The 18,657-nt window shown below is 36.2% G+C and overlaps 1 protein-coding gene across 2 annotated transcripts in view; it reads right to left on the reverse strand.

The window, feature by feature from the left end:
• Positions 1-417: 417 nt before the first annotated feature.
• LOC127418737 (cadherin-11-like) overlaps positions 418-18,657 on the reverse strand; it is a 115,337-nt gene continuing 97,097 nt past the window's right edge. The window contains exons 11-14 of one of the 2 annotated variants that reach the window (XM_051659500.1): positions 17,853-18,179; positions 13,767-13,971; positions 7,604-7,970; positions 418-5,599 (exon numbers count right to left, since the gene is read on the reverse strand). In XM_051659500.1, coding sequence (XP_051515460.1) covers positions 4,736-5,599; positions 7,604-7,970; positions 13,767-13,971; positions 17,853-18,179 — 1,763 coding nt within the window. In that variant the 3' untranslated portion in view covers positions 418-4,735. Of the gene's footprint in view, positions 5,615-7,603; positions 7,971-13,766; positions 13,972-17,852; positions 18,180-18,657 lie in introns of both variants that reach the window. The other variant, XM_051659499.1, reaches the window with a different exon arrangement.

Genomic DNA, 18,657 nt, shown 5'->3' on the forward strand with positions numbered 1-18,657 from the left:
TTTACAGTTTAAATCAGTTCTTTTTACAGTATATTTTATCGTGCAGTACTGTCGTTTGTTTTATTAAATGATAAACTTAATATATTAACCTTCTGAAACTGTAAAAATCTGCTTTTTACTTTATAAGGTATTGTTAATCACCATAGTAATTACAGAAAGGCACATAATGACATGAAATTCATCAATAGTGGCTCTTCCAAGAGGAATGACCAACAAACATGTAGAGACAGCGCTCAGTGTCACTAAACAACATCAGGGTAACACATGTGAAATTAAAATAATGCAACAAAAATTAACTAAACTACATCAAATATAACACAGAACACCCCAAAGTACATAACTGATATTAAACTGTAGTAACTATAGTTTTTGGTGGAAACTATGTTTTAATACAGTATACAGCAACAATGGTTTTACTATAGATTAACCATGGTTAATATTGTCATTATGGTTTTACTTTAAATACCAGTATTTGTAGTAAACCATATAGTAACCAAAAATTTGTAATTTTTATTTCCATTGTTTTCATTTTCCTGTATTATTACTATGGTTTCACTACGAATATCATGGTTAAAACAGGGTTACTTTAGTAAAACCATCTTAAATTTATTGTGAGGCATGCAAACTATTGCAAGGGAGCGTAAACTATTGCGAAGGCACACAAAACTGTCCTCTAAGGAGGACTGTCTTCATAGATCACTACATGGAAAGTTTGACTTAGCGAAAAGTGCAAATGAGATCTGAGAGCTGTGGTGGAGAGCAAGATTCCCATGGACTAACTAACGAACTAAAATTACGACGCAAAGCATTCGTATGTTTTGAGAAGACTTGGAATATAAAACACAGATCATTGACTACTCTTATGGTAATTTTTTGTTGTTTTTGGAGCTTGACGACCCTTGTTAGTTGTTTTTGCTTCGTTTCGTTGTAAAAACTATGTTTTTGTTGTATGGACATTTTGCTAAACACCTTTTCCATGGATGTACCAAATTATACCATGTATATCATAAGTTTGGATCAGCACGAAGGTGAGGAAATTATGCCATAATTTTAATTTTGGGGGAACTTCACCTTAATATTCCAAACCTGCACATCCAAGTTTGACAAAGTTCACTGTACACCATTTATTGAATGTTAGCTGACAGTTCATTAAGCGATTTCACATGTGATCATACAACAGGTTAGAAATTCTCAGGATCTGCCTCCCGTGGTCTTTAGGAATTAATTCAATTTTTCCAACAATATTTACATCTGTACATGAAAAGGCAATTTAGATTTGCCTAGAAACAACACAGAAAAACGGGAGGAAAAAGAAACATGGTAACACTGTACAGTGAGGTTGTGTACGTTTACATTAGTTACCGCAATAGTTAACATGAACTAATAATGAACAATACTTCTACAGCATTTATTAATTTTTGTTAATGTTAATCGTTTACATTACAAATTCCTTTTTTAACATTAAAAGTTGTATATGCATTATGAACTAATATGAACTAATAATGTATACACTAACATTAACCAAGATTAATTTATGCTTTAAAAAATAAATGAGTTTTCGTTGTTGGTGCATAATACAGTATCTAATGCATTAACTAATGTTAACAAATAGAACCATATTGTAAGGTGTTACCAGAAATATAATCACATTCAGTTTCTAAGTTCATTGTCTTTAGGATTCATTTGCATAGGTCTTGTGTACAAACAGGGTTAAATAAGTGCTGACAAGTGACATGGTTTCATGGTCTGTAATAGGCTAAACAAGGCAAAGAATCTTGACTTGTGAAGTGACTGAAACAGATCTGGAAAATGGATAAAAGTTAGTCATGCTCAAAATCATATCTTTTTTATTTACGTGTGTGGTTGCGGTGACCTAGTAAAAAAAACAAGTTCTTTTTTTTAACCATTTTAAACAGTTTAGGTTCCTTGCTGTCAAAATATGCACAAAAGTGTTCCCTTATTAATACACAGGCATCAATATGAATTTGTCAGTGATTGTACATATTTCATGAGACCTATTTTTCAAACAATGCAGCTTGCAGGGCTGAAATCAATATTTCACAAATGAGATGTTTCATAACTTTGGCTTGGCATGCTGACGTGAATTATTCACTTAAGTGTAAGAGAGAACTACAACAGAAACAGCTTGTGCAACTTGTAATGGTAATGTGTGTGTGCAAGGCTTAATCTGTGCTGGAACAAACCCGATCCAGATCCAACATCCCTGGAATTGCATCCAGCGCATATTTTAGTGGATCCCTCACCACATACATAACATTTAAGCTATACATGTTTTATGAAAAATGTAGAACAGAAAGTAGTGATGTGATGCAGTGTTTTATTCACATTTGAAGTCTGTCAGTTTTATGATGGCACCATCCCCATTGAAATCAATGGTTTCGGAATAAACTCTTTAGTAGCGCATCTCTAGTTTGTAGCCGCTCTTCTATCCAATCTATACTGCAATCTGTATTAAGTGAGTGGCGCTACAAAACTCGATCACTCCCACTATAATCAACAAAGCTGTCTACATTGCAAGCATCCTACTCATTGATTAATATTGGAGCGATGAAGTTTTGTTGCATCACTTGCTTGCAGTGTCAACCTTTTCCATGCAATTACAATGAATGAGGACCGGAGCTTTCAACCTTCCACAGGGACACAAAAGCACCATAAAGTGGTCAGTAATACTTGTGCATGATACACCAAGTCTTCTGAAGCCATATGATAGCTTTGTGTTTGCAACAGATAGGAATTTACGTCGTAATTCACTGAAAATCTTAACATCTGCCCTTGGTTCATGAGAAGTAGTGATGTCCGATTTCAGAATGAACCGTTCTTTTGATTCTGATCTTCTAAAGGAATCGATTGATCCGGTTCACAAAACCAGTATGAATGTTTACAACTTAACTCACTGATTTAACCTCTAAAACTACGCGGACCCGCTGGGCATGGCTTGAGGCATTCGATAAGTTTACGCTTAAAGGTGCTGTAAGCGATTTTAGTGTTCTGAAGCTTTCACGTGAATGAGCCATTGAATTTGCCATGCCCCTCATTCCAAAACCCACCCTCCAAAGACCAAAACCGAGCAAAAGAGCAGCATGGTTTGTTCCTGTGGCTGTCAAATTCAACAGTGGCACAATAGCGCCCTCATCTGACAAACATTATGAATCATAGCCTCAGTGATCTGCTTCAAATACAACACTATAAGAAGGAGCAAAATGACTGACAGATGAAAAGCGTCACAGTACCTTTAAATTGTAAAAGTATCCGGATACATAAGTCACTCATATGTGGTACCATTTGAAAGAATACCATCACTTTTTCATTTTTGTTGGATAAAATAACAAAATAAAGCCTGAAATCCTCCACCTCGCAAATGAGCGCCACCTAGGGTTGATGATGTAGAAATATGGATATGAATATAAAAGTTTTTCACATGGCACTTAGACAAGTCATATATCTAATGAAAGCTCTCGTCCTCATTAATGTAACAGTATAGTTTATTTTGTTGCCCAAATACCACAGTTCAAATGATTATCAAAATAATCATGATGTTCGCATGATTGAGTCATAGTGGTTTTCGAGCTAGCAGCTCACAATTCTCAGTGAAAAATGACTTAAATTTTGGTCTGTTCCTCATACAAAGCTATCGTGTGACTTCAGAAAAGGACTGGGTAATAGGAATGGGTGGATTAGTCTTAAAGTATCAATACTTTATAATAATATGTTTTATTTATATAGCATCTTTCTTAAACAAGTTATTAAACAAGTTAGTCAGTTCCATGTTTCATTTACAGCATTAGCTGGGAAATATTTTCTTTTAATATGTAAGCAAAATGGACGTTATAACTTAAATATACCCATAGGAATCTAAACAAATAAAATCAGGAAGTCTGTATCGATGCACAGCGCTACTTCAGAAAGCTTGGAATATATCGCACAGGTCGTATGGACTACTTTAATGGATGATGCTTTTGCGTTCTTTTCATTGTAAATGCATAAAAAGGTGCAAAAATGTTTCTTAAAAATATTTACAGGTAACACTTTGCAATAAGGTCCCATTCGTTACCATTAATTAAAAACATTAGTAACATGAACTAACAATGAACAATAGTTATTAAGCATTCATTAATCTTAGTTAATGTAAATTTCAACATATAATAATAATTTTTTTTAATCAAAAGTTCCATTTGTTAACATTAATTAATGCACAATGAACTAACATGACCTAACAATGAACAATTGAATTTTTATTAACTAACATTAACAACGATTAATAAATTGTGTAACAAATGTATAGTTAATTGTTAGTTCATGATACCTAATGCATTAGCTAATGTTAACGAATGGAACCTTATTGTAAAGTGTTTCCAATGTACATACAGACATCTTAATCAAAATAACATAAAAATACTTTTTTTTCCATTTGTGTTGCACATAATAAAGAAAGTCAACTGGTTTTGGAATGATTTGTTGGTGAGTAACTGACGACAGATATTCCACACACTCGTATGTGTGGTTGGGCATCGAATGAATGCATGTGAAACCGAGGAAGTGGCTTCCATAATACTGTTTGGCTCTGTAAAACACTGATAATACAGATTTTTGGCAGGTCCACATAAAATTCTCTCTCCAGATTGTGCTCATTGGCTCCTTTCAGCAGTTATTGCTTCTGAATAGTCACGACGTGACATCACAACATTTCCTTTTTCTCTCTGGTCCTATTTCCCCTTTAGTGTCTTTTCCCCTTTTCCATTTCCTCTGTGCTTTCCTCCTCTTCCTGCCCAGTCTCATTTGATTCACTCGATTTGTCTTTTTTTGTCTCATGCTCTGCCTCTTTTCCATCTCTTATTTCGTCTTCCTGGTTTGGTTTTTCTAACTGGTGTTCTTCTTTTAAATTCTCATCCTCCTGTTTTCCTTTATCATCTTTTTCGTTCTCTCGTTCCCTAAAAATATCAAGCAACCTTTGAAACTTGGGTCCCCATTCTTCAAACCCATCTTTCTCCATGTCTTTCTCCACCTCGCTTTCGAGCGAGCTCAGAGATGTCGCCTGTGACCCGCTTCCCTCCAGTCCGTACGTCTGCAGCGAGTCATATGGTGGCTGCATGGGGTCGAAGGTCACTAGGGCTAAACGGTGTTGCAGAAAGTCGGCCATTCTGTTTGTTAGAGAATCTCCACCTGTCTTTTCAGTGTTTGCTTGTCCAGCCTTCCCCTTTCCCAAGCTCCAACCTCTCTCATACAGCCCCGCCCCTCCTGGGAGGGGCATCATGAGGTGTGGCACATAGTCCTGCCGACCTACTCCATATAAGCCCATTAGCCCAGCAGCTTCTGGGTAGAGGAAAGCAGGTCTGGCTAAAGATATTCCTCCGCCACCTCTCAGCAAGGTCCCTTCCATTGTTCTGAATGGCATTTCCTGTGTGCAGTGGCCTGATGTGGTTTGGTTGGTGTTTTTGTCCAGAACCGAAGCAGGGGTGGAGTCGTCATTGGTGATGGTTGAAACGGAGGCTCGGGTGGTCAAGCAATGAGGTGACGACCCCGTTTTATGCCCCACAAAACTGCTGGAGGCCTCTGATGAAGAACCGCTCTGACTGGAACCCTTCATAAACAGAACCTGGTCAGAATGCACAGGCTAAGAAAAATGTGATGAACATAAAATCTTTTAAAGTTTGAGAATTAAGGGTCATTGACAAATAAGGTTGTCCGAGGTGATAAAAAGGAGAAATCTTTAAAAATAATCTAGTTTAAAAAGCACTTGTGTTAAATTAGTAGAAATGTAATCTTTGAGTCCATGTTGGTTTCACGTAAATAATAATAATAATAATAATAATAATAATAATAATAATAATAATAAACAATAGCATTTTCTACAAAAGAAAAAAAAAAACCAAAAGAAAAAAAAAGTTGAAAGGGATAGTTCACTCAAAAATGAAAATTCTCACATCATTTACTCACCCTCATGCCATCCCAGATGTGCATGACTTACTTTCTTCTGCTGAACACAAATGAAGTTTTTTTAGAAGAATGTTTCAGGTCTGTAGGTCCATTTAATGCAAGACAAAGTTAAAAAAGTACATTAAGGCAGAATAAAAGTAATCCATACGACTCCAGTGGTTTAATCCATGTCTTCAGAAGTGATACAATAGGTGTGGGTCAGAAACAGATCAATATTTTGTCCTTTTTTTTTTTACTATAAATCTCCACTTTCAAACAGTCCTCCTTAGCGCTCTTCTCTCCTAAGAGTTCTTCATTTATTTTCATTGTTATTTTCCCTGGGCAGGGAGGAGGATTTACAGTAAAAAAGGACTTAAATACTGATTAGTTAATCACCCACACTTATCATATTGCTTCTGAAGAAATGGATTTAACCACTGGAGTCGTTCCCTTGCATTAAATGGACCTACAGAGCTGAAATATTCTTCTAAAATCTTTGTGTTCAGCAGAAGAAAGAAAGTCATACACATCTAGGATGACATTAAGGGTGCGTTAATGATGATATAATTTTTATTTTTGGCTGAACTATTCTTTTAGTGACTTAAAATATGTTATGTGGTGTAACCATCAAGTAAAGTTATTAAAATTCTTTTCTTGCACCTCGAATACCTTGAATGAGTGTACACAACTTAATCGTTAATTTCTAAAAAAAGTTTTCAAACACATTTTTCAAGGTGAAATATATATATATATATATATATATATATATATATATATATATATATATATATATATACATTTTTTTATTTTTTTACAAATATCATGATTTTTTTAGGCAACAATATCAAGACGTTTTCTCAGGGTTACACAAAATTACCTAAAAAAAACAAATTCATAAAAATGTCAAAATATTGATTTTTAATGATATGAAGAAAAAAAAAACTTATATAAAACACCATGTCACTTTTTTTTAAAATATAAATCATATTTTAAAGTAAAAAAATGTCCCTGCTTATTGTTTCACTGCAACATCAATTACTTGAAATGTTTTATACATTATCATTAGATATACATTTCCCTATGAAGAAATGTGGTTATTTATTCCCTGTGTGATTTTAACTTCCAGGACTCTACTGTTGCACTGGAAATATGTAGGTCTTGTATCACCCTGTAGGGGTTTATTTTGAAATAATGATCCACTGACTATACTGTAGATTATCCTGCTTATTACACAGCTACTTGCCAAGCAGGCAAGTAGCAGATTAAATGAACATGAAATATTGATTTGAGTTGAAAGTACATTATTTTGTGAAAGGAGAGAGACCAGAAACAGCTCAATTCAACCTCTGCTTTGCGTCAGAGTTCTGTTGGTCATCTGACTGCTCATTATCCCAATTATTACCCGACTACTTGCCAAATAAATTAATAAATAGAAATGAAATATTGATTTGAGTTTTATTTATTTTATTAGCTGTGATACTAGAATGAAAGATGACTCACAATACCCAGATGACTGGTAAAATATAATGTTTATCCCTGAATGTACAGTCATTATTCCAAAATATAAGACCACTGGATGGCTGTTAACCAATCAGAATTGAGTACTCCAGAGAGCTGTTCATAAAATGTGTTAAATCTCAGTGGCAGCAAAATCTCGCAGAATGTTTACCTGGTCCTGGCTCAGTGTGTGGCTCTCTGAGATGACCTCACTTCCTGTCTCACTCTCTTTCGGAATACTATCGGTGGTTCCGTTGAACCCTTTCTGTTCCGATCCATCCCTGCTCTTGCCAATATAGACAGAACCGGACTCTAAAGGACCTCCGGGCTGGCCGTGGCTACCGGGGAGAACATACGCCAATTTGGTGAGGTCCAGTCTGGAGTTGAACGGTGCCAGTCTGTTTCGTGGAGCGGGGAGGGTTTGGATGCTATAGCAGTACCGTCCGTAGAGAGGTGCAGAAACGGGGCGGTGTGGATCCAAACCCAAACTCTCACTCCAGCTGAACGTTCTGTTTATGTCCAGATTGTCCTGAGAATACCTGTTAGAGTTAAATCATCAAAAGAAATCATTATTTTGTCATTTTGATTTAGCATGTATGACTGGGTTTCAATACTAGGAAAGATTTACAATTATTAAAAGAACAGAACCACTATTGTTCCTCTGAACACACTTTAAGGTTTATTACAGCACACTAAGTACCACAACCCTAGTTAAAGACCCCATCAAATCACAATTGGAGTTTTGTAGCTTTTCATTCATGTTTGTTTGCTTTGAGGTCATCTATAGGCTTGTGTACTCCTAAAAGTTGAATAAATAAGTGCCCTGTTAAGGGGTGTATAAAAATGTGTGCAATATTAAATAATATTCAATATTACATGGCTCTCTGGAATACTTGATTCTGACTGGTCAATGTATTGTATTGACACAGCTGTGCAAGTTGCATGTCTCTATGTGGTTTGTTTCTTCTCCAATAATAAAATAGAATTCATAGAAAAATAGAACTCAAATTATATTAAATTACTTTTAAATATTTTTTAAGCTAACTAAATGTAATATCTTTTCAAATAAATACATTTTATTTATTTATTTATTATTATAATTGTATTATTATTATTATTATTATATTAGTATATTAATAATAATAATACTATTTTAATATAAAATGTAAATTAATAACTTTAATATTAATTAATAATGAATAATAATTTGTATTGATAACTTTTTTATTATTATTAAGAATAATAAGCCTTCTAATGTGCTGTATAGTCAGCCATAACTCAAAATAATATTTCAGCCTATTTTTAATTTTCAATTGCATTTCAATCATATGACAAACTTCCACCAAACTGAATTGAGTTATCTTTAAATTCAGCATAAATGTAAAGTATTTAAGTTTAATTGAACACTTCACTTTATGCGTAATTCATAATATTTATAATATATAATATGTATATGTAATATGTACATACTGTATATACATGTGTGTGTATATATATACACACACACACACACAACAATCAGCCACAACATTAAAACCACCTGCTTAATATTGCATAGGTCCCCCTCGTGCCGCCAAAACAGTGCCAAACCGCATCTCAGAATAGCATTCTGAGATTATATTCTTCTCACCACAATTGTATAGAGCGGTTATCTGAGATACTGTACACTTTGTCAGTTCGAACCAGTCTGGTCATTCTCTGTTGACCTCTCTCATCGTCAACATGATCTAAAAGAAAAAATGATTCGTCAGACCAGGCCACCATCTTCCATTGCTCCATGGTCCAGTTCTGACGCTCACGTGCACACTGTAGGTGCTTTCAGCGGTGGACAGGGGTCAGCATGGGCACTCTGACCCATATGCAGCAAGCTGCAATGGACTGTGTGTTCTGACACCTTTCTATCATGGCCAACATTACATTTTTCAGCAATTTGCTACAGTACCTTTTCTGTGGGATTGGACCAGATGGGCTAGCCTTCGCTCCCCACGCACATCAGTGAGCCTTGGGTGCCCATGACTCTGTCGCCAGTTCAACAGTTGTCCTTCCTTGGACCACTTTTGGTAGGTACTAACCACTGCATACCGGGAACACCCCACAAGTCCTGCCGTTTTGGAGATGCTCTGACCCAGTCATCTAGCCATCACAATTTGGCCCTTGTCAAAGTCGCTCAGATTCTTACGTTTGCCCATTTTTCCTGCTTCCAACACATGAAATTCAAGAACTGACTGTTCACTTGTTGTCTAATATATCCCACCCATTGAGAGGTGCCATTGTAATGAGATAATCAATGTTATTTACTTCACCTGTCAGTGGTTTTAATGTTGTGGCTGTTCGGTGAATATATATATATATATATATATATATATATATATATATATATATGTATATTTGGCATGTAACGATACACAGATTTCATGATACGATGCAAAGTCTCACGATATGATGCGATTTAAAAAAACAAAAAACAGCTCCCACAAATGTTACACTCATTTTTTTCTTTTTTCATCACCTTTTCTCCCAATTTTGAATGCCCAATTCCCACTACTTAGTAGGTCCTTGTGGTGGCACGGTCACTCACCTCAATCCGGGTGGCGGAGGACAAGTCTCAGCTGCCTCCGCTTCTGAGACAGTCAATCTGCGCATCTTATCACGTGGCTCGCTGTGCATGACACCGCGGAGACTCACAGCATGTGGAGGCTCATGCTACTCTCCACGATCCATGCACAACTTACCACGTGCCCCATTGAGAGCAAGAACCACTAATCGCGACCACGAGGAGGTTACCTCATGTAACTCTACCCTCCCTAGCAACCGGGCCAATTGGTTGCTTAGGAGACCTGGCTGGAGTCACTCAGCACACACACACATTGTTACACTCAAACATATTCAAGGATTCAACATAAATGTCTTTTAAGTCATAAATAACACAACAGTGTCTGAAATTGGCAACAAAATGCATATATATACAGGGTTGAGAGGGTTACTTTTGAAATATATTCCACTACAGATTACAGAATACATGCTGTAAAATATAATTTGTAACATATTTCGTTAGATTACTCAAGGACAGTAACGTATTCCAAGAATTTCACACACCATTGCACTTGTGTATATGGCTGTGTGACAATAAAATAAAGTGATTTGTATTCTAAATACTTTGGATTACTTCTTCAGCACTGGTAGATTTTTTCACTTGTTTTGACTATAAAAACTCTGCCAGTACAGTAAGACAAAATACACATGTTAAAAATACATTCTCTGAAAAACCTAAATATCTTATGCAGTGTTGTTACTAAAACAAGATAAATCAAATTGATCTTGTTTTAAGGATTTTTAGATATTTTTACAGGAAAACAATCAAAAAATTATTATCAAGGATACGATTTTTGCCCTAATATCAAAGGTCTTACTAGAAAAAAATTAATTATGATCCAACGTAAATTTTCTTGATAAAAAAAATATGATCATGTCTGGTAACATGTGCATGTAAAATGGCTAGAAATAACATTTTAGCTTAGCGTAAAGCTGACAATTTACACAAGGTTTATTTCTATTTCTTCTGCTCCAAACTTACTTCAAACTTATTTCTCTGTCTGCTCGTATGAATGTAACACATCATAAGAAAGTGTTTCACCGCTGTTCAAATGCACTTTGGATCGCATCATTTATATGTATAAATGTTTTCCATCTGAAAGGACTAAATATTAAATGAAACAAATGACAATAAAATGCAAAGTAATCTCTTCAGTAATCAAAATACTTTTTGAATGTAACTGTATTCTAATTACCAATGATTTAAATTGTAACTGTAGTGGAATACAGTTACTTATATTTTGTATTTTAAATACGTAATCCAATTACATGTATTCCGTTACTTCCCAACCCTGTATATATATATATATATATATATATATATATATATATATATATATATATATATATATATATACATACACACACAAACACACTGGCAGCCAAAAGTTTGGAATAATGTACAGATTTTGCTGTTTTGGAAGGAAATTGGTACTTTAATCACCAAAGTGGCATTCAAATGATCACAAAGTATAGTCAGAACATTACGGATGTGAAAAACAGCACCATCAGTATTTGAAAAAAAAAAATAAATAAATACTTTTTTTACTTTTTTTTACTAGACAGGCCCCATTTCCAGCAGCCATCACTCCAACACCTTATCCTTGCGTAATCATGCTGAATTGCTAATTTGGTACTAGAAAATCACTTGCCATTATATCAAACACAGCTGAAAGCTATTTGGTTCATAAATGAAGCTTAACATTGTCTTCATGTTAGTTTTTGAGTTGTCACAGTATGCAATAGACTGGCATGTCTTAAGGTCAACATTAGGTCAAAAATGGCAAAAAAGAAACAGCTTTCTCTAGAAACTCGTCAGTCAATCATTGTTTTGAAGAATGACGGCTATACAATGCTTGAAACTGCCAAAAAAACTGAAGATTTCATACAAAGATCTTCAAAGACAAAGGACAACTGGCTCTAACAAGGACAGAAAGAGATGTGGAAGACCAGTTGTACAACTAAACAAGAGGATAAGTACATCAGAGTCTCTAGTTTGAGAAATAGACACCTCACATGTCCTCAGCTGACAGCTTCATTGAATTCTACCCGCTCAACACCAGTTTCATGTACAACAGTAAAGAGAAGACTCAGGGGTGCAGGCCTTATGGGAAGAATTGCAAAGAAAAAGCCACTTTTGAAACAGAAAAACACAAAGAAAAGGTTAGAATGGGCAAAGAAACAGACATTGGACAACAGATAATTGGAAAAGAGTGTTATGGATCTTAACCCCATTGAGCTTTTGTGGGATCAGCTAGACTGTAAGGTGCGTGAGAAGTGCCCGACAAGTAGGGGTGGGGGAAAAAATCGTTTCAGCGATGCATCGCGATTCATACTCAAACGTTTCTGAATCGATTCTCAAAAGAATCAGAATCAATTCTGAGTTCATTTTAAATTATGGCAGAGCAAAGACAGATGTAGAAACAAAGATACGAGTTAAGTGCATACACTAAAGTCAAGTGCACAAACACGACTGTTTGCAGACCAGCTGTATCAAACACATGACCATTTGTACCCGAATGAAACTATGATCCCGAAATTCTTTCACGAACCCACGCAAATAGCAATGGGAGAGTTTATTCATGTTAACCTTCCAACAAACAACATGAAAGACGATGTCGCACCCATTATTGCACTGATTTGCACACAACGGGGGAAAACACGGAAGAAAATAATGATGAGGCAGCGGTTCGGGAGATGTTGGTGATGTTTTCATTTAATTCTTTTTTTTTTTCGATGCCTTTCTCTTACTCTCTTTACTGTTAAATAAAAAGCTGAAAGGGAAAAAATAGAGAGTAAAAAATAAATTTTGAAGAAACTGAAAAAAGAAAGAAATTGAAGGACAAGATGCATCGTGATGCATCAAGAATCATTTTATAATAAAATCGTTACCCTTTGAATCATAATCGAATCGAATCATGAGGTCAGTAGATTCACACCTCTACCAACAAGTCAGCCACATCTATGGCAAGTGCTACAGGAAGCGTGGGGTGAAATGTCACCTGAGTATCTGGACAAACTGACAGCTAGAATGCCAAGGATCTGCAAAGCTGTCATTGCTGCACGTGGAGGATTTTTTGATGAGAACTCTTTGAAGTAGTTTAAGAAGTTCTAAAAAAAAAAATTCAAATTGTAATTTTCATGTTATTAATGTCCTGACTATACATTGTGATCAGTTGAATGCCACTTTGGTGAATAAAAGTACCAATTTCTTTCCATAAGAGCAAAATCTGTACATTATTCCAAACTTTTGGCTGCCAGTGTCTATATATATATATATATATAATTTTTTCAATGTGTTGTTTTGATTTTACTATATTAAAATATTTATTAGTCTCCCAGAGATAAGTCCACAGCGACATATTCAAATACATAATAAACTTGGATAAACTTGGCACTGAAAAAGCCTCCAGATTTGCATTGTAATGGCTCATTAAACTGCACACAATGAACAAATTTAGAGTTACCAATGATTCTTGGGAAAAATGCAACAGTTTTCTTTTTTTTTCTTTTTTTTTTTACTGTGAATGTCAGCTTCCTCAACTTTAAAATGGCATGTTTCACGAGGACTAATACAATATTATGATATTTTAGAAGTAAAACATCAAAGAGATGACATGACTTGAAAGATCAGACAGTCAGCATTAAATAACAGAGATGAAATTCAAATGATGAGATATCTATTTTTGTGAGTATCAAAGTCATCACAACACACACACACACACGCATACAAATGTACTAACATATTCTTGCTGTCTCGAAGGCGCTGTGCCCTCCTCATGCTCTGGGGAGCGCTCTTCAGGGTCACAATATCAAACGCGGCTGTGTCAGCTTCCCCGCCTCCCTCGTCATCATATGTAATGATGTTTTCCCGAATCTCATCGTCTTCCACTGGAGACTGGGTGTCCCGTTTCTGCCTGCGCAATGATAGCGAGAGCGCCACCACCACTAGGGGTCGAAAAAAGGAGCAAAAGAGAAAATCAGACGTTTTTGACACTTTCCACATACAGGATAAAATCTTCGAAAAGAACGTTTTTTTTCCTTCCCTTTTTTAGCAAATAGTCAGTGAAAAGAGGTGCTTAATCTTCAGAAAATGTTGATCGTCAACCTCAGGAAAGCAAAATATTAAATGAGCTCTTTTATTTTATATTTATCTTAAATGAGGTTTGCAATTTTTGCAACCCTGTCAACAAAATTTGGAACAAATTCACACACACGCACACACACACACACACACACAATCTGTTACATTTATGGTAAATAAAACTGGCAGCTGTGGTTGTCAGAAATCCACCAAAAATAAAAAACATTTTTTAAAAAAATACAGCGGTCATGTTTCCGGCATTAAGGGTTGTTTTTTGGATGCATCTACTTTTTACAGTTCACAACCTTATATATCATTAAATGATATAATGCAAGTGTACCAACCGACTGGAACTACAATAAATCTGCTTTGTACTTGTACTAAAATGACTTGTTTATCACCATAGTAACAAAAGAAGGCCACATGATGACTTTTAAGTTCATCAAGAGACCCTTCAAGGAACAACGATTAATAAACATGTGTGCACGCTGTGCAGTGTGACCCACACAAACACAAAATGCTATCAGGGTGACACATGACAAAATAAATAAATAATTATGCAATAAACATTAACTTAAAAACAACAAAAAAATTCAAAATAAATAAAAAATAAATAAAATATATATCCGTAACATGAATATTTTGTTCTTGTATTAATATTAAAATATAATTATATCAAAATATAATCAAATGTGATAGACTTCTGTAAACACCCAATTATTGTATTTTCACCATGATTTTAACAATAATTTATAGTAAAAATACATGTATTGTCTTGTTAAACATAATATCACTTTTCACCATTTACTTTAAGGTTAATCATACCATATACCCCATCATTTATTTTTTACAGCATTTTACAGTAAAATTAAATGTATTTTTGAATTAAATATAATTTTTCCCGGACATGGTAAGGTAACTACCAGTAAACCAATTAGCATTAGGTTTTCTTTTAACAGTTGCATTTTTGCATTATTTTTCTGTTAATATATATATATATATATATATATATATATATATATATATATATATATATATATATATATATATATGATAACTTGTCTTAAAATAACTTGGGTACCAGGGTTGAACTGGTACATATTTTCACGCTATGCTTTAGAAAAAATACAAATGATGTTACTTCTTCAGTGTCACGGTTTTAAAGAATGCCACGTTATGTCAAAATGTGTTTTTTTTTTTGTTAATAAAATAAAATAAATAATTCAAGTTTTTTTTTACTACAATGAATTGATTATCAATTCAACAGATCATGTCAAAATCATTGTTTTGTTGTAGAAAAAAAAAAAGTACAATTTTAGGCTATGTTCACACTACTATGTTTTCGTTTGAAAATGCATTGATTTCGGTATTTTACAGTTCTTATCCACACTGCAATGACGTTTTCCTTCACTGAAAACATGGGATTTGTGCCTCTAATGCTTTAAACAAGTAATAGGATACCAAATTGTACCATATTCATCCAAAGTGCCCATTCAACCACTTGCATGCTGTAACACCTGACCTATTGAGTGTGGTTTGAGCATTCAATGCCATCTGGGGTAACATCAGTGGGAGGGGGTTGTTCCACAAACTCAAAATGCCACACGATGCCGTCAGCCCTCATCATATTCTGTTTATTATGAGTGACTGAGTGCCGAAACGAAACCCAGACATGTTCATTAGATGCTCTACTAAGAAACAGAGCAGAAACAATAAGGCGAGTTGGCTTAAAACTTGAACAACATATAAACTAACACACACACACACACACACACACACACACACAAAGCAGCAATTTCAAGACAAGCCAAAAGGCAATGGCAGACGAAGAGAGAGAGAGAGAGAGAGAGAGAGAGAGAGAGAGAGAGAGAGTGATGTACAGTTGAAGCAACAGCAGATCATTAAACCAGCCGACTTGAGAGAGTCAAAGACAGAACCAATGGTCATAAGCTATAAAACACCTGACAAAATGGTCTGAAAATCAAGACTGACCCACAGGAAACAACAGTCACAATATCACTATCGCCCAAAATTAGGGTGTGCTAGGGCCAGAACCAGTTGAGTTCCCATTGTCACTTCTGGGGATTCATCGTGACTCTTCGGGGCCAAAGAAGGTCGACTTGGGATTGAGGCAGGGTCAATATCAAAGGCAGACTTTTTCTTAGTCAGGCCAGAGGTTTCAATACCAAGATACAAATTTCCCAATTTTTCATATCTAGCTACCAGCGTACCTTAACAGATCAACAGAGAATGGAGAATGGTCAGCAGATGAAATCAGGGCTCTTCTGAATTTTTGGGCTTATGAAAATGTGCAACGTCAGATGGACGGTGTTGCCGAACGAAGAATTGATTAAGTACATTGTCGCCGAACTTGCCAAGTTGTGTATGCAGCGCACAATGATACAGGTTCTGGAAAAATGAAAAAATAAATAAATACATAAAAAATAAAATAAAATTAAATTGGGGGCACAGTTCAAATTCGTGTTCATTTCAAGGGCTAGTTAGTCTCCAGAGTCTGATACCTCAGCTTGAGCATCCTTCTTGCTTGTGAAATGGGCGGGGTGTGTGACGTTGTCACCAGGGCGGCGTATTAAGGGCGGGTTTTAGGGCAACGCATGTGGGTTATTGGCCCGATGGTGGGAATGCAGATCGATCGGATCTCGTCTTGTGGCTTGAGATCCGAGGCTATTGACCCTGGCTGATCAATTGATAGCCCTGGCTCCCACTGGCCCGATGGTGGGAAAGTGGCTAATGACATTCCTATGGATCCTGTTGGGCAGGAAACAGTCAGATGGTCTATTGGATTACACAGAATTTTGCAAAGAGTGGCATCATAGACGCCCCAACTTTTTCTGGTTTAGATGAAGAATAAAGAATTTTGTATTTCATTTCAATAATGATTGAATTCTATGCATTATGCATAAGACAACGTTGAAGCATAACTGAGATCTCAAAAAAAGTCTCCTGAGATTTGGAAGACCAAACTCAGAGCAATAAATTTTTCTCCGGGCAGGACTTGGTTTTGACAATTACTTTGCATCTAAATGAAGCCTGGTCCTCTTTAAGATTTTAGACTTCTTCAGCTCTTAGTGCCTCGGACTACACAACGAAAGTTCAGTAATGGGAGCCAGCTGGTACGTGATAGCTGTGAGGTATGTGTAAACCTCACCCCTCTGGCCTCAAGAGGTGCACTATGGTAGAGGATGTAGCCTTTAGCCTCCTCGTTATCACACCCGATTCCCATACTTGCTGATGCTGGTTTGAATCCTGCTCGGAGCAGGTTGAGCAGGACCGGTTACAGTGGTGCTGTTACCTGGATGGGAGTAAGGTTTAGAGTATGAGTGTAACATGAGCCAGCTGGTACATGATAGCTGTGCAGTATGTTTAAACCCCACTCCCCTGGCCTCAAAAGGTGCACTAGGGACTGATGCTAGAGGCTGTAGTCTTTAGCCTCCTCGTTAACATGCCCACCTCCCATGCCGGCTGATGCAAGTTCGAATCCCGCTCGGAGCAGGTCGAGCAGGACTGGTTACACATTCCTGTTGACTGTTTTACTCATTTACAAAAATGTATTTGACTTTTTACAAAAAATACATTTACTAAACATACTCATTTTGGCACCACTCTGTTCAACATTAGTTCAACAACACTTCCAGGTTTAGCCACTAGGGGCAGTGATTCTAATTTCAGTAAGCACAGGCCAATTTCAGGAGAAAAACTTCCAAATCTGTTGCTTCGTACTGACCCAGAAAAGTCGAAGCACAGGCCAGTATCGCCAACATGGCGGCTGTGCTGACTCCCAATAGCGGAGAGTTTGATGGTAAAGGCAAGCACACCGCCTGCCTTTCCCATTCCGGTGATGATGGTTTATCCATGTCGTCCGTTTGTTGCTTTTGTTCTTCTGCCCACATCCCTCCTTTCTGGCACGGACACAGCGTAACGGTAACTGTTCCCGTGCTGCTGAGATCTGATGCATCATCACAAAGTATTACAGGTATTTTTAGAGTTAGTAAAGATGAAGAGCGTGGAAGAGCCTTCAGGGATGTCAAGAGCAGCAGACTCGCCGTGTGGTCTGGAAACAAACAAACCATCAGTCATGTGACATGTCATGAAAGTGTTCAATAGCTGAACACAAAAATGAACATTATATCAATTTACTTAGCCTCAGTGAAATACATCAACAGGTCATAGTAACCACAGGCTGTTAAGCTTAAAAAAAGATTAAAAAAAACCAACATAAAAGTAGTCCATGTGACCACGTGTGCTACTGTCATGACGTGAAACTTGAGCCATATTTGATTTGAGAGCTTTCGCAAATGGGCCGATTATCAGTAAATAGATGGCAACCTTCCTCTTACAAAGCTAGAGTGTGACTTCAGAATACGGCTGAACGATTTGGACTAAAAATCTACTTGCGATTGCGAGTAGAAATCTACTTGCGATTTTTTTAATAACATAAAAAAAGTGTTTCCTTTTTAAATTAAATCATGGGCAAACATGCTCTTCTGCAAATAGAAATAATCTTCAAGAAAGGGTGTCCACACTTGAGT

This window comes from Myxocyprinus asiaticus, chromosome 28 (genome assembly GCF_019703515.2).
Source record: "Myxocyprinus asiaticus isolate MX2 ecotype Aquarium Trade chromosome 28, UBuf_Myxa_2, whole genome shotgun sequence".
Classification (NCBI taxonomy): Eukaryota; Metazoa; Chordata; class Actinopteri; order Cypriniformes; family Catostomidae; genus Myxocyprinus; species Myxocyprinus asiaticus.